The 13,586-nt window shown below is 38.6% G+C and overlaps 1 protein-coding gene across 1 annotated transcript; it reads left to right on the top strand.

Moving 5' to 3' along the window:
- Positions 1-70: 70 nt before the first annotated feature.
- Positions 71-3,733, top strand: nkx2.1 (NK2 homeobox 1). Its single transcript, XM_057860148.1, has 2 exons — positions 71-556; positions 2,456-3,733. The coding sequence occupies exons 1-2, from the start codon at positions 91-93 to the stop codon at positions 3,205-3,207; spliced, it is 1,218 nt and encodes a 405-aa protein (XP_057716131.1). The 5' UTR covers positions 71-90; the 3' UTR covers positions 3,208-3,733.
- Positions 3,734-13,586: the final 9,853 nt, after the last annotated feature.

Here is a 13,586-nt window from a genome sequence, read left to right as displayed (position 1 = left end):
AAGAAGGACTTGGAAGAAGAGGGGGTTCAAAAAAAAAAAAAAAAAAAAAAAAAAAGAGGAGAGAGGAGAGGAGACCTCCCAGGACAAATAATGTCGATGAGCCCCAAGCATACGACCCCCTTTTCCGTGTCCGACATCCTGAGTCCGCTGGAGGAGAGCTACAAGAAAGCGGCCGCCGCTTTGGAGGTCGGCGGAGGGGCGGCGGCCAACAACCTGGGGGGCTACCGACAGCTGCAGGGGTCCCAGGCGCCCATGCAGCAGCAGCAGCAACAGCAGCAGCAGCATCCCCACCACCACCACCACCATCACCACCACCACATGGGTCCCAATGCCGGCAGTGGGGGAGCGGGTGGAGGGAGCGCCGGTGCCGCTTACCACATGAGCGGAGTGCCGCAGCTGTCCCACGCCGCCGCCGCTGCCGCGGTGGGCGGATACTGCAATGGCAACGTGCCCGGCGAGCTGGCGCCCTACCAGGATGGCGTCAGGGCCGCTGCCGCTGCCGCTGCCGCCGGATGGTACGGGGCCAACACCGCCGCTGACCCGCGCTTTTCCACCAGTGAGTTACGCACACAGATGCAAGCACTCTTTTTGATGGACTTTTTTTTTTAACGCGTTTCTGCTCCACAGTTAAGTATACAAAAAAAGGGGGAAGAATACTACTTTTTGTTAGTATTAATAATTTCCATAGTCATAGCTGGTAAATTGGACTGTTTAATTATTCCAACCCATCTTTTAAAAAAATGTGGAAATATTCGTATTTGACATTGTAGGAAGTTTTCTCCCTATTTACACAACTATTTTTGGATATTGACGGAAAATATAAGACATTTTAAATCGAAAAGCAAAAACCCGTTTGTTATTTTAAAATGGGAAAACTTTCCACAACTAGCATAATATATATTTTCACTATTTAAAGTTCTGTTTGAACTGTTTTTGTCAATTTAATTCAAAATAGGCTAAGTGTTACTATTAAACAAATATCTTCTGGTTAACTAACACAGACATTAAAATACATGACAAACTTGTGAGGCAATTTCTTTTATTTTCAAATGCAATTTTATCTCTAATTCCCATTGCAAACTCAATTTTCACAGAAAAAAACATTTGTATCATTCTAATAAGAACTTTTGTAAAATACCAAATACAAAATTGAAATTATATTCAATAAACAGTCACATTAATGTGAGAGTAAATTGGAAAAATACAATTTGTGAAGGAGAAAATGCATACTTGATTAAAAATAAGAAAATACATTTTTATTACTCCACACTTATCTATAAATATATTTGTTTGCGTTTCAAATGTACTAAAGTGTAGTGCATGATGTTCAATACCATCAATGGCAATAGACGTCAGGGCAGCGATCATTAAATCACAGTGAATAAGTTAAAAACAGCCCATTGAAGTTAATTTTGTTTTGAAACAGAAATATTGAAAAATGATTAAGGAAAAAAAAAGCTTGTATTTCTTCATTTACCAGCAAATGCTTCTTAATCTTTTGAAGCCCTTATTTTTCGCCGACAAACATCAATGAAGCGTTTAATATCATTTGATTTTTCACACTATTTCCTGTCCTTGTTTGGATTCTGTATATATATATATACACACACACACAAAGTATTTCCCTTTTATTTTCAAATTGGAATTTCCATTTATTGTACAGTATCTGTATTTGCGTGCATGAAAAAAAAACATAAGATTAACTATTTACGCACGGCAGCGCAGTGGGGGGGGGGGGGGGGGGGTTCTCGGCAAATGTACTTTATTCTCTCATATCTCTCATATCTCACGTTAATGACCATATACAAAATTTAAAACAGATAAACAGTAAACCGTCAATGGCAGGAAATAAGAAGCAACGAAAGCACTCAAGAACTATGGGCTAACCCCGAAAGCAGGCCGTGCAGCGGGGTACACAATGGTCAGATGAAATAATTCTTTTACCAACAACATTTTGAGAGTTGGACACATACCATTTTGCTGTATAATTTGAATTATATGAATGCGAGGTGAAAATTTTCAGTTTTATTTTTCCTTGCATTTAAAAAAAAAAAAAAACGATTACATTGATATAATTTCTATTCATGGCCAAACAAGTGCAATTACTGAATAGTAAAATTGTGATACTGGACTAATTTACTTTTCCAATTGAATTAATATAGCCCTCACCCCACCCACCCCCAGCAGAAACGAAAGTGTAGTCTAAGTGCTCCATGGTGTATATCTACTTTTTTCCTCCAATTCATGAATGACTTTCCGACCGTTTAAAACTGAATTTATTTCTAGATTAACTACCAAATGTACAATTGCATGGAAAAGCTCATATGCACCCTCGATGTTTGTACGTTTTTTAAGTGTGTGCATGCTTGTTTTTGTTTGTGATTTTTAACCACAGTGCGTGTTTGTGTCCCACACCCTCGCCCCATCCCTAATTGCCTCCCTGGCGCATATACAGTCTCCCGCTTTATGGGTTCATCACCGGGCATGAACATGGGCGCCATGGGAGGTCTGGGTTCCCTGGCGGAGGCCCACGCCAAGGGCATGCACGGCTCCTTGAGTTCGGCGCCACGCCGCAAGCGGCGGGTTCTCTTCTCGCAGGCGCAAGTGTACGAACTGGAGCGCCGCTTCAAGCAGCAAAAGTACCTGTCGGCCCCCGAACGCGAGCACCTGGCCAGCATGATCCACTTGACGCCCACTCAGGTGAAGATCTGGTTCCAGAACCACCGTTACAAGATGAAGAGGCAAGCGAAGGATAAAGTGTCCCAGCAGCAGATACACCAAGAGGGGGGGACCGCCTCATCCTGCCAGCAACAGCAGCAGCAGTCCCAGCAGTCTCCGCGCAGAGTGGCGGTTCCGGTTCTGGTGAAAGACGGGAAGCCATGTCAAGGTAGTGGCCCGGCGGCATCGGCCCAGCAACAGCACCTACACCACCACCACCATCACCACCACAACAACCACACGCAGCCGCACCAGCACTCTCAGCAAGCCGCCAACGTGATGCTGATGTCAAGTCAGCAGCAGGTGGGAAGTGCCGGCCACTCTCCGGACCTGGCTGCGGCCTCGGGCGGACCTCCGCTCTCCGCCAGCCCGTCGGCGCTCCACGGCCAAGTGGGCCAAGTGGGCGGCCTGTCTCACCTCAACTCCCCCGCGGCCGAGTACGGAACCGCGCTGCAGTGCTCAGCGCTCCTCTACGGCAGGACGTGGTGACCGAAAAATGGACCCGAAACCACAAAGTTTTTACATCCCCCAAACATCCAAAATAAGACATTTTGGGACGGATTTGTCTGGGGGGAAATCTTTCAAGTGGACGCTTTCTTTTATACAGCAACTTGTGGGATCTATTTATGTAAATTATATTAACCATTTACATCAACTGTCTTTCCTCGTGTAAAAAGTTTTCAACTCTATTGCTGTACATTTTTTTCCCTGTCGGCTCTCGTTTCGTTTGGTATTTGTATACCTTTATATGTAACTTATAATAGATATTTGACTTACTACGAAAACACTCCTATTAATAAATTATGAAAAGGCGACCCCCCCCCCCCCCCCGACCTTCCTCCCCGTCATTTTTGGAATACACTGGCTAACCCTTGCAAAATTTACGTGTGTTATTCCGTCTAGTGTGTGTGTGTGTGTGTGTGTGTGCAAGATACATATATGTGTAAATATATGAATATATCATGTATATACATATATGTGTGACTGAAAATTCAGAAAATTACAATACAAAAAACATGAGAATATAACAACACTAGAAATGGCAATTTAAAACTATATTTTAATGTTATACTAGAATTTAAAAAAAAAAAAAAAAAAAAAAACTGGCCCAAAACAATGCTATACAAAAAGTATAGTTGTTAAAATTGTATTTCTATTTTTAATAAATAAAATATCGTTTTTTATATATATGTAAAAGTAGACGAAATGTATCATTGTTATTTTTAATATTAAGTACATTTTTCAAATTCGTGTTCAAAACTTGCTTTAACATGATTTCATAAAAATAGTAATGTCTCATTCTGTAATTTTTATTAGGCTACAAGTAATCTATGTTTTTCATTGGCGACAAGTAGATTTTTTTTTATATGTATATAAATTTATATGCAAATAGTATAAAAACGTATCATTTTATTATAGGCTACTAGTGTTCTATTTTTTCAAAACTTGCTTTCACGTGAACAAGGGAAAATTTTTATTTCACAAGCAAATTCTAAATATTAGGCTAAATGTTGTTGTTTTTTTCTCCAAATTGTGATGACAACCTGGTTTTAAGTGAAAAAGTCACAAAATAGTCCAAAAATGAAACTATATATAATTCCAATAATGATAAAATAGATTTTAATAATGATTTTTAATTCAATAATCCTATTGTTAGAAGTGGAAAAACTGGTAATGAATGTTCAAGTTTTAATTCCATTGACAGGGATAGACGGCCAATCTAATTTGACTACGAGGGGCTGGCAGAGATCGAATATAGCCCTCCCAGACAAAACGGATTGGACGTCTTACGCCGTCAATGGCACCCAAATAGTCAATACATGGTGAATGTAGGCCATTCAAAATGATGTTTGGTCTCCTTTCAGCGTGATTTATTGTGGGTTTGTGTTCGGGGCTAGTCCATTTGCTCGGTAAACTCCAGCTGTTTTTCTTTCTTTTTCTTCAAATATGACTTTCTTGTGTGTGAGTCAGCATACATCAAACATCAGTTTCACGATCTTATCACCTACAAACTTCTTATCACAAATCAATCACCGCAATTGAATGGCACACAAGATAAGTGAGGGTCAAGAACTTTAAACTATTTTAATTTTCATTTAAAGGCGTTTAAATAAAAATAGTATAACAATATTTAATAATCATAAAATGTGGGAATGGGGGTCGGTCATTTCTTCTGCCACCTAACAATGTGGTTGCTAGGCAACGCGGCTGACGGCAGGTCGTCTAATTTCAGGGTGGAAATAGCTTTTCAATTCCGTGTTGACACATCCTATCATTCCCAAATCAGACGTGCACAATACGTGCACGTGCACATGTCCACCTGCTAATGACTCATTTTGATGCCCATTTTAGTGCATAAGAGTTGAAATCATAACTTATAAATCATTCTCAGCATTAGGGAGGCAAAGGTTTCGATGTTTTGGATCATGATGTTCAATTAAATGGCAATTTGTAAACCCAATTTATCCCAACTTAGTATTGTAGTTGTATTATGTTGTGCTATATTTTTGTTTAAAAGCCACAGAATTTGTTTTTTAAAAGTTAGATTTAATGTAAAAAAGTGCGCGATATGAGTGGCTCGACAACAAGTACCAGTGACTGTAATAATGAGGATAATTGTAATTACAATAGCAGTAGTGATATTAGATTGATAATGTAAAACAAACCACAGACAAATAAGGAAACAAGGGAAAACAAGGAAGGAAAAAAGGATTTTATTGTGTGAAAATCACTTTAAAAACATCTTTACTAAATACTTACATTATCACTAATTACTAAGCATCTCCCCGCATTTCCTTCACAAAAATGGCAAAACAGTGCAACTAACCATGATTTTCATCAAATGTTGGTTTTCACATTTTTGATGATTATTGTTTACATTTCCTGTATTCATCCTCCCCACCAAAAAAAAAAAAAAAAAAAAAAAAATTTTAATGAACCATGACCCCCCCCCCCCCAAAAAAAAAAAAAAAACAATAGTTACATGATTATATAATTAATTAGAGGCAATTTCGGAAAATGTTTTCAAGTCCATAATATGCTAAAATAACAAATAACTGCAGAAAATAATAGAAAATTCTTAGTTATAATGTTGATGCAAAATATATTGACTTCAATATGTATTAAAAATATATGGCGCAAAACACTCAGGTGACTTGAAGTTCCGCTCTGAGACCCCGAATTCGGGAAATTTCAAAATTGTCCGATGCATGTGTGATACATCATTGGAAAGCTTAAAATCTCAATTTTCTGGGGGAAGAAACATTTTGAACAGGAGGGCATTTTTAATTTTTTTTTTATTTTTTAAACAGCAAAACCCTATCTGGAGGTGAGAGCATGCGATAGCAGAATTACAGACACAATGACTTTAATGAGATATTATTGCGTACTCAACTTGTTTCCTTGTTTGATCCAAAAACTCCATGTAGCATGAATCTCTGAGTGTCAAGACACAGCTGTGAATGTCCACAGCTGGATTTTTGTGGGATTTTATGGGTGAAACATGGTAATATAACAAGGGTCGCAATACAGAAATCGCGGACATCAAGGGGTGGTTGAGTTGTTCTTTTTCATATATTTACCCTTTTAAACGTTTTATTTAATTTTTCTTTGTTTGGATCGATTATTTATCATCTAACAAATCGGAGAAAATGCGGCAGTAACAAAAAAAAAAAACAATTAAGCAATAGATATGAGGTAGATATCTGTGACTGTTTACAGACACCATTTTTTTTAAGTTTAAAATGCGAGAATTTTTTAAAGTTTATTTTTTATTTTTTTTAAACTAAATATTAGACATCAATTAATGATTCTAAGCTAAAAATGACAGACATTTTGAATAATAAATATCATTACCTTTTTATGGCTAGGTTGAAACAAGCGGTTGCGCGATGTCTGTAAACGGGGGTTTTCAGGGTAAAACTGACAAATAGAAAATAGTTTGGAGGCTTAGTGCGCCATGAATCTGCAATTACAGCATATAGACATATTGTTCTTATACATACACATATACAAAATATCTACATACCTGTGTATGTATAATGATATTTTAAAAATAATTTTTGTTGCAAATTGTTGCAAATCCTTCAAGATTGCAGCCCTGAGTGACCCTTTCATGTTCTGCCTTGGTTTCGTCCCAAGGAAAAGAAATCTCTGTGGAATGTAGCAATTCGTCAATAACAGAGCAAGCGAAATCACAAGGTTTGTCCTCTCTTTGGGTCAGCATTCAACTGGAGTGTTAAGCACCTGGAAAAATGTACATTTTTCCATTGACGAAGTAAGAAAGCAAAAGAGGGGTCCTTCAAGGTTTGGCTGCAGAAAAGTCTTGGCTTGGCCAAAACAATAAGCCACAAAGACACTTAGGCTTTCTCCTTTGTGACCGGAACTTGTAATAAAAAACAAAAAACAACTAATTTTCTACTAATTAGGATGAAAACTGAAAGAAAAATTTCACGCCGCTAAAATTGATTACGCTCTTATTTACTGCACGCCCAAGCTGGACCTCCCAGTCCAAATAGATTGGACGCCTACCACTGTCGATAGCAGCCAAAGAGTTAAGATGCAGTGCTGGCATTTATGTCCCCCAAATTGAAGCTCCATGCTTGGAGTCTTTGGCCCTTGAAGGCGACAATAGCGAGTGTTGACTGTATTGTGTTGCATTATTGGTTTCATTGTCAAACAGAGACGTACAGATTGGCGCCCTCTCATCCCCATGCACAAGAGTGCCCTCCAAATTCCGAGAAGGCGCCCGCATTTGCATCCCATCAGCCGACAAGCTCGTTCAGCTCAAAGCCATTGTGGACCTCGCGCGGGTTTCTGGTTTCTAATACCTTCAAACGCACAGTGGGCCGGATGCCGTTTTCTGGGAAACGGAGTAAGGAAAGAAGAAATATTGTAGCGAGCGAGGAAAAAGAAAAACAAGAAAACATGGAGAGACTAAGGATTATGAACGGGAAAATGAAAGGAAACAAGGAATTATGATATGGTAGAATGAAAAAAGAGGACTAAATGAAAAAAAGGGGGAAAAAAGGATAAAGGAAGTGAGGAAAAGTAGGAAATGAAGGAAAGAATAAAGGATGAAGAAATAAAGTAAAATTGGAAGTTACTATGAAGGGAGGAACCATGACTTGATCAAATGAAAAAGAACAGAGGAAAGGAGGAAGGAAAGATGAAAGAAGGAGGGAGGAAGGAGCGGAAAGGATGATGGATGGGAGAAGGGTGAAAGGTTAGAAGATGGAAAGAATGAGGAAACAAAATAGGAAGTGAAAAGGAAAAAGGAAAAGGTCAATTATGGTATCAAGGAAGAAACTGGGAAAGGGAGTAAGAAGATGAAGGAAGAGAAGGTAGAAAGGAGAAAGATATGATGTGAAGTAATGAGGGAATAATAGAAGACAGGAAGGAGGGAACAAGGGATGAAAAAAGAAGTGACAAATGATTAAGGAGTGTCTGAACGAAATAAATAAGGATCAAGGAAGGAAGGAACATGTCGCATGAGGAAAGAAGGACAAAGAAAACAAGCATGAAAGGGAGAAAGGAAAAATGATGAAAAGAAAGGATGTAAAGAAGGAAAAGGAAGGGATTTTTTTAAAAGGAGGGATGAGGTAAATTATGGTACGAAGGAAGGAAGAACGAAAAGAAGAAATGAGTCGGGATCAGTGTAATCAGTAACGCGTTACTGTAATGTGATTACCTTCTTTCAGTAACGAGCAATCTAATGCGTTCATTTTTCCAAACCAGTAATCTGATTAGCTTCCTTAGTGTCTGTGCGTTACCATTTTGTGATTGCCTCATAACGTATGTAGAATGAAGAATACTGTAGTCATGTATGAAGACCATTTTGAATAGGAAATGTTACTCTTGAGTTTGGTAGCGACATCACATGTCACGTTTTCGCATCTTCAGCTATAACGACTTAGTTTAGCTACCTCGTCAAACGCAGATAATCAATGAAAGAGGCAGGAGAGATACCACAAACGGCTGCATTCGCTCACTGGAAATACAGCCATTACTTCACATTTTTGTCCAGTGAGGATGACGAAAATACCTCCGTGCGTTGCAAACTTTGCGCTGACTCAAAAACGCTGTGGACCGCTAACAACTCCTCATTCAATTCAAGGAACCACTTGGAATTACAGCACAGCGCGACAAAACTCAAACCCAAGCCTACAGGTAACGAGAGCACTTCTACAGTTTGTAACCAGCCTTTACGTACATTTTATGGTTACAGTTTGTAACCAAAGGCAGAGTCTGACATTTGTGGGGTGCGGGGCAAAATATGTTGATAGACACACCTCATCATTTGTGCGTTTTCTAGATTTTCACTACTATTTACATTGTAAATTCTCACTGAATATATCAAAACTATGAATGAACATGTGGAAGTATGTACTTGGCAAAAAAAATGAAATACCGTAATTTCCCGAATAAAGGGCGCACCCGTGTATAACGCGTACCCCAAATTTACTTGTAAAATCTAGGGAAAATTATTGTATCCGTGTATAACGCGCACCCTAATTTTAGCACCAATAAATAGAAGAATACAAGAAAACAGAGCTCGTGTACAGATGCAAAAATGTCATTTTACTGACTGGTGTGAAACAGACCAAGCATAGCACATTGGTAGTTCAAAACATTACCGTAAACTGACAATATACATAAACTGATTAAAAAAAATTTTTTTTTTTAATTGACAAGGCCATGTTGTGTTGAAGAAACGTATGCGGCGATCCGTTGCCGACCATTACGGTACGTGACGTCACCATTTTGTTTCATTAATACTCTGATTAGTCAAATGATTTCGTCTGTGTTAAATTCTGCTTTTTTCACTCTTCCTTAAGCACAGAATTTAGTTTCTTGAACTCATTTGAGTCAATGTTTATTGCAGCTCCGCAACTCGGACATAACAAACGTAACACAACACAGACTTCCTGTGTCCGTCAACTATATCTGTCCCTCGGGAAACTCAAATCCAAATAACAATAGTTCCTATTAGGGTTGTTCCGATCATGTTTTTTTGCTCCCGATCCGATTGTTTTAGTTTGAGTATCTACCGATCCCGATATTTCCCAATCCGTTTTTTTTTGTGCTCCCGATTCAATTCCAGTCATTCCCGATAATTTTTCCCGATCATATACATTTTGGCAATGCATTAAGAAAAAAATGAATAAAACTCGGACGAATATATACATTCAACATACAGTACATAAGTACTGTATTTGTTTATTATGACAATAAATCCTCAAAATGGCATTTAAATTATTAACATTCTTTCTGTGAGAGGGATCCACGGATAGAAAGACTTGTGACTTTGTATATTGTGACAAAATATTGCCATCTAGTGTATTTGTTGAGCTTTCAGTAAATGATACTGTAGCCAGATATTGCCATCTAGTGTATTTGTTGAGCTTTCAGTAAATGATACTGTAGCCATGGCCAAATGCATGATGGGAAGTGGAACCATTACTGTGCGTAGTGCTATCAATTGATAAATCTTCTCTGCGTTGGAAATAACATAAGGTGTTAAGAAAAAGATCAAGTGCTACCTTGCTTCCTCACATTGCTTCCCATGGTATTTCTAATCGTAGGGAGAGGGATTGTAAGGCTTTAGCCAATTAAAAAAAGTCTCCAAAGGCTGCCAAATTTCGCTCTACTCATTTTACACTGCCTTTTATCTCTCTATATAGGTAAAACGGCGCCATTACAGATTGAGCGCGACAATGCGTGAGTGTGTCATGCAGCGCATGCATTAATTGCTTTAAATATTTTAACGTGATACATTTTTTTAAAAAAAATTAATTACTGCCGTTATTGGGATAAATTTGATAACCCTACCTTAAGCCTAAACTAAAGACTCTGGGTGAGTGTAACATATTATGTCTGTAACGTTATATACAATTAGAAAACGATTTAATTAAAAAGTATATATTTCTGTCCCCATCCATGTACCCGTGTATAATGCGCACCATGATTTTACAAGTTGATTTTGGGGAGAAAAAAGTGCGTTATATTCGGGAAATTACGGTAACTAAAAACAGGTTTTGTATTCTTCATTATTCAAATTTTCCACCCTTTGTTCTTATTACTTTTTTGCACAGTTTTGACACTTTCAATGAGCTTCAAGATGCCTGAAAAAGTTCTCACTTCACAGGTATGTAATAAGTGAAATTTGTTGCCTTTTAAATGGGTTTGGGACCATCATTTGCATTGCTTTGAATGAGGTGTGTCCAAACTTTGGCCTGTACGGTATGTGTGTGTGTGTGTATATATATATGGCGGAAAACACTCAGGTGACTTGAAGTTCCGCTCTGAGACCGCAACTGGAGGTGAGAGCTTGGGAGAGCAGAATCAAAGACGTCACGATTTTAAAGAGATAAAATCGCGTACTTACCTGTTGTCGATCCAAAAACTCCATGTAGCATGCATCACCGATTGTCAAAACACAGCTGTGAATGGGCACAGCCGGATTTTGGGGGGATTTTATGGGTGAAACATGGTAATATAACAAGGGTCGCGATGCAGAAATCGCAGACATCAGGGAGTGGTCGAGATTTTCTTTTTCATATATTTGCCCTTTAAATTTTCTTGTTGTTGTATTTTTCTTTGTTTGGATCGATTATTTATCATCTCAAATAAAAGGGAAAATGTGACAGTAACAAAAAATAAAAAATACAATTAAGCGATAGTTATGAGGTAGATATCTGTGACTTATTTACAGACACCATTTTTTCCATTGTGCCGTAATTTTTTTAACAGTTAAAAAAATTATTCACTCGCATATTTTAAAGTTGTTTTTTTTTTTAATTTAAAAAAGCTAAATATCAGACATCAATTAATGATTATAAGCTAAAAATGACAGACATTTAGGATGATAAATATAATGACTTACCTTCTTTTTATAGCTGGGTTGAAACAAAAGCGGTTGCGCGGTGTCTGTAAACTGGGATTTCCAGGGTAAAACGGACAAATTAAAAATAGTTCGGGGGCTTAATGCCCCATGAATCTGCTATGGCAGCATATTGTTCTATCAAACACAATAGTTGTTTTGGCTTAAGGTACAGCAGTTTGTTTTAAAGAGGGGTGCTTTTTCAACATCTTGACACTGTTCATGTTCACTCAACTGTTTAAGCTGAGTTGTTGTTGGTAACGTTTAAAAGCTTAGGTTTAAAGAAATTCTAAATATCCATCTTGCCTCCTCAGGTGTAGTTTTGTCTAAGCAAAGCAAAGGACTGTCTCTAAGGTGCTATTCACATAATCTGTCTGAAAAATAATTTGGGCCCATTATTAAATATCTTAAAGGGCTTCTTGTTCATTTCGTTCATTTTTATTGTTTGTTGATTCTACAACTTTTATTGACATTTCTAATGGCCAGGTCTTTATTTTAAAGGTGGAGCTCAGAATTGTAGACATTAGGTTTTGAAGCAGAAGCAAAAAAAATTGGTAACAATTAACTGATAAATCACTTTTAAAGTAACAAAGTTACTTTGATAATAAAGTAATCAGTAAAGTAACTAGATTACCTTTTTGAGGTGTAATCAGTAATTATATTACTTATTCAAGTAATCTGTGAAAACACTCTTCGGGATGAAGGAAAAAGAAGACAATATGGCGTGAAAGACAGATGGAAGAGGAAAATGGATTGAGGGCCTCAGCAGCCCTTTTGAGCTTCCCAACATACTGGATGAACTCATTTGAAGCTTTACCAACCCAAGCCTGGTTTGAAATGTCAAAAAGGAGAAGCCCTATTTTCAATGGACATCTTTTTCAAATTAGAGCCTATCCATGTTGAGCCACTAAAATTCCATTTCAGCACACCTCAAGTCTGCTTCGACACGCCATCGAAAGCAATCAAGTGAGCCCCCGTTTCCCCCATCTCTGTGTCGGGTAGCGGTCGGGGGTCCATTGGGGGCCAACGAGCCTTGACTAACCGGGTTAAGAGCGCACTTTCTCTGTCAGGGTCCCGCCGAGACAAGGCCGCTCTCAATAGGAGTACGGGGACGTTTGTTTGAACCAAGACGGGAAAAGACGCCGACTGGCTTGCGATATACAAGAGGGAATTGCCTCATGAATCGGATAAATGTGACCTGACATATGTGGGAAAACAATGGGAGTTAATGAAAGCTATCATTAAAAAAAAAAAAAAGAAAAAAAAAAAAGCAGAAGGCAGAAAAAAAATCCTTTTTGTTTATGTGATTGGCAGTGTTCATCAACGATGATGACAATGAAAATATTTCTTCAACGAACACTTTTTCATGACGATGACGAGACGATAACGAGCTAAACATGTGTTTTGGGGGGACTAAAACATAACGAGACGAATGCCAGTTTTCGTCTGAAGAGACGATTAGACGAAAATGCACCATAGTTTTCGTCACATGTTCACAATGTGCGACATTTTATGTGTATTTAGCCTGCAGTGTCTAGTTGAATCACTCGTGACGTGCTGCGCTCCCCTGCCTTCCTGAGGCACCAGTGTGTCATCTCCAGTCTCTATAAAGGCTTGCACATACGGTAAGATTTGTTTTCTTAGCCAGAGAGACTTTCCAATGTTGCTTTCGCGTTTAAAGGTCTGTGCTGAGTGATCATCACACACTAAATGTAACTCATAGCATTAGCATAGCATTCGCGTTAGTATCAGGCTAATGCTAACGGTGAGCATCTTTTTAAACTCTCGAACAACTTTTTTACTTACAGTTCGTGCCGTCCAGGTGGGTATAATTAATTGAAAATAGTGTCTTGTTTTCCTGCCGAGCATAGGCGGATCTACTTTTCAGGCGAGGTAGACAATCTCCTTAGGCCCCCAACCAGTAGGGGGCCCCCAACCAGCTGCCCTTGCCCCAACGAGCAAAGGCTTGGGCCACCGGAGCCAGCAG

The sequence above is a fragment of the Corythoichthys intestinalis genome, chromosome 15 (assembly GCF_030265065.1).
Source record: "Corythoichthys intestinalis isolate RoL2023-P3 chromosome 15, ASM3026506v1, whole genome shotgun sequence".
Lineage (NCBI taxonomy): Eukaryota > Metazoa > Chordata > Actinopteri > Syngnathiformes > Syngnathidae > Corythoichthys > Corythoichthys intestinalis.
The sequence above is the reverse complement of the archived record's forward strand: the minus strand, read 5'-3'. Positions and strand labels throughout refer to the sequence as shown.

Coding starts and splice junctions, on each gene's coding strand:
- nkx2.1 (XM_057860148.1), top strand. CDS start 91: ATGTCGATGAGCCCCAAGCATACGACCCCCTTTTCCGTGTCCGACATC. Junction 557..2,455: donor TGACCCGCGCTTTTCCACCA/GTGAGTTACGCA, acceptor GCGCATATACAG/TCTCCCGCTTTATGGGTTCA.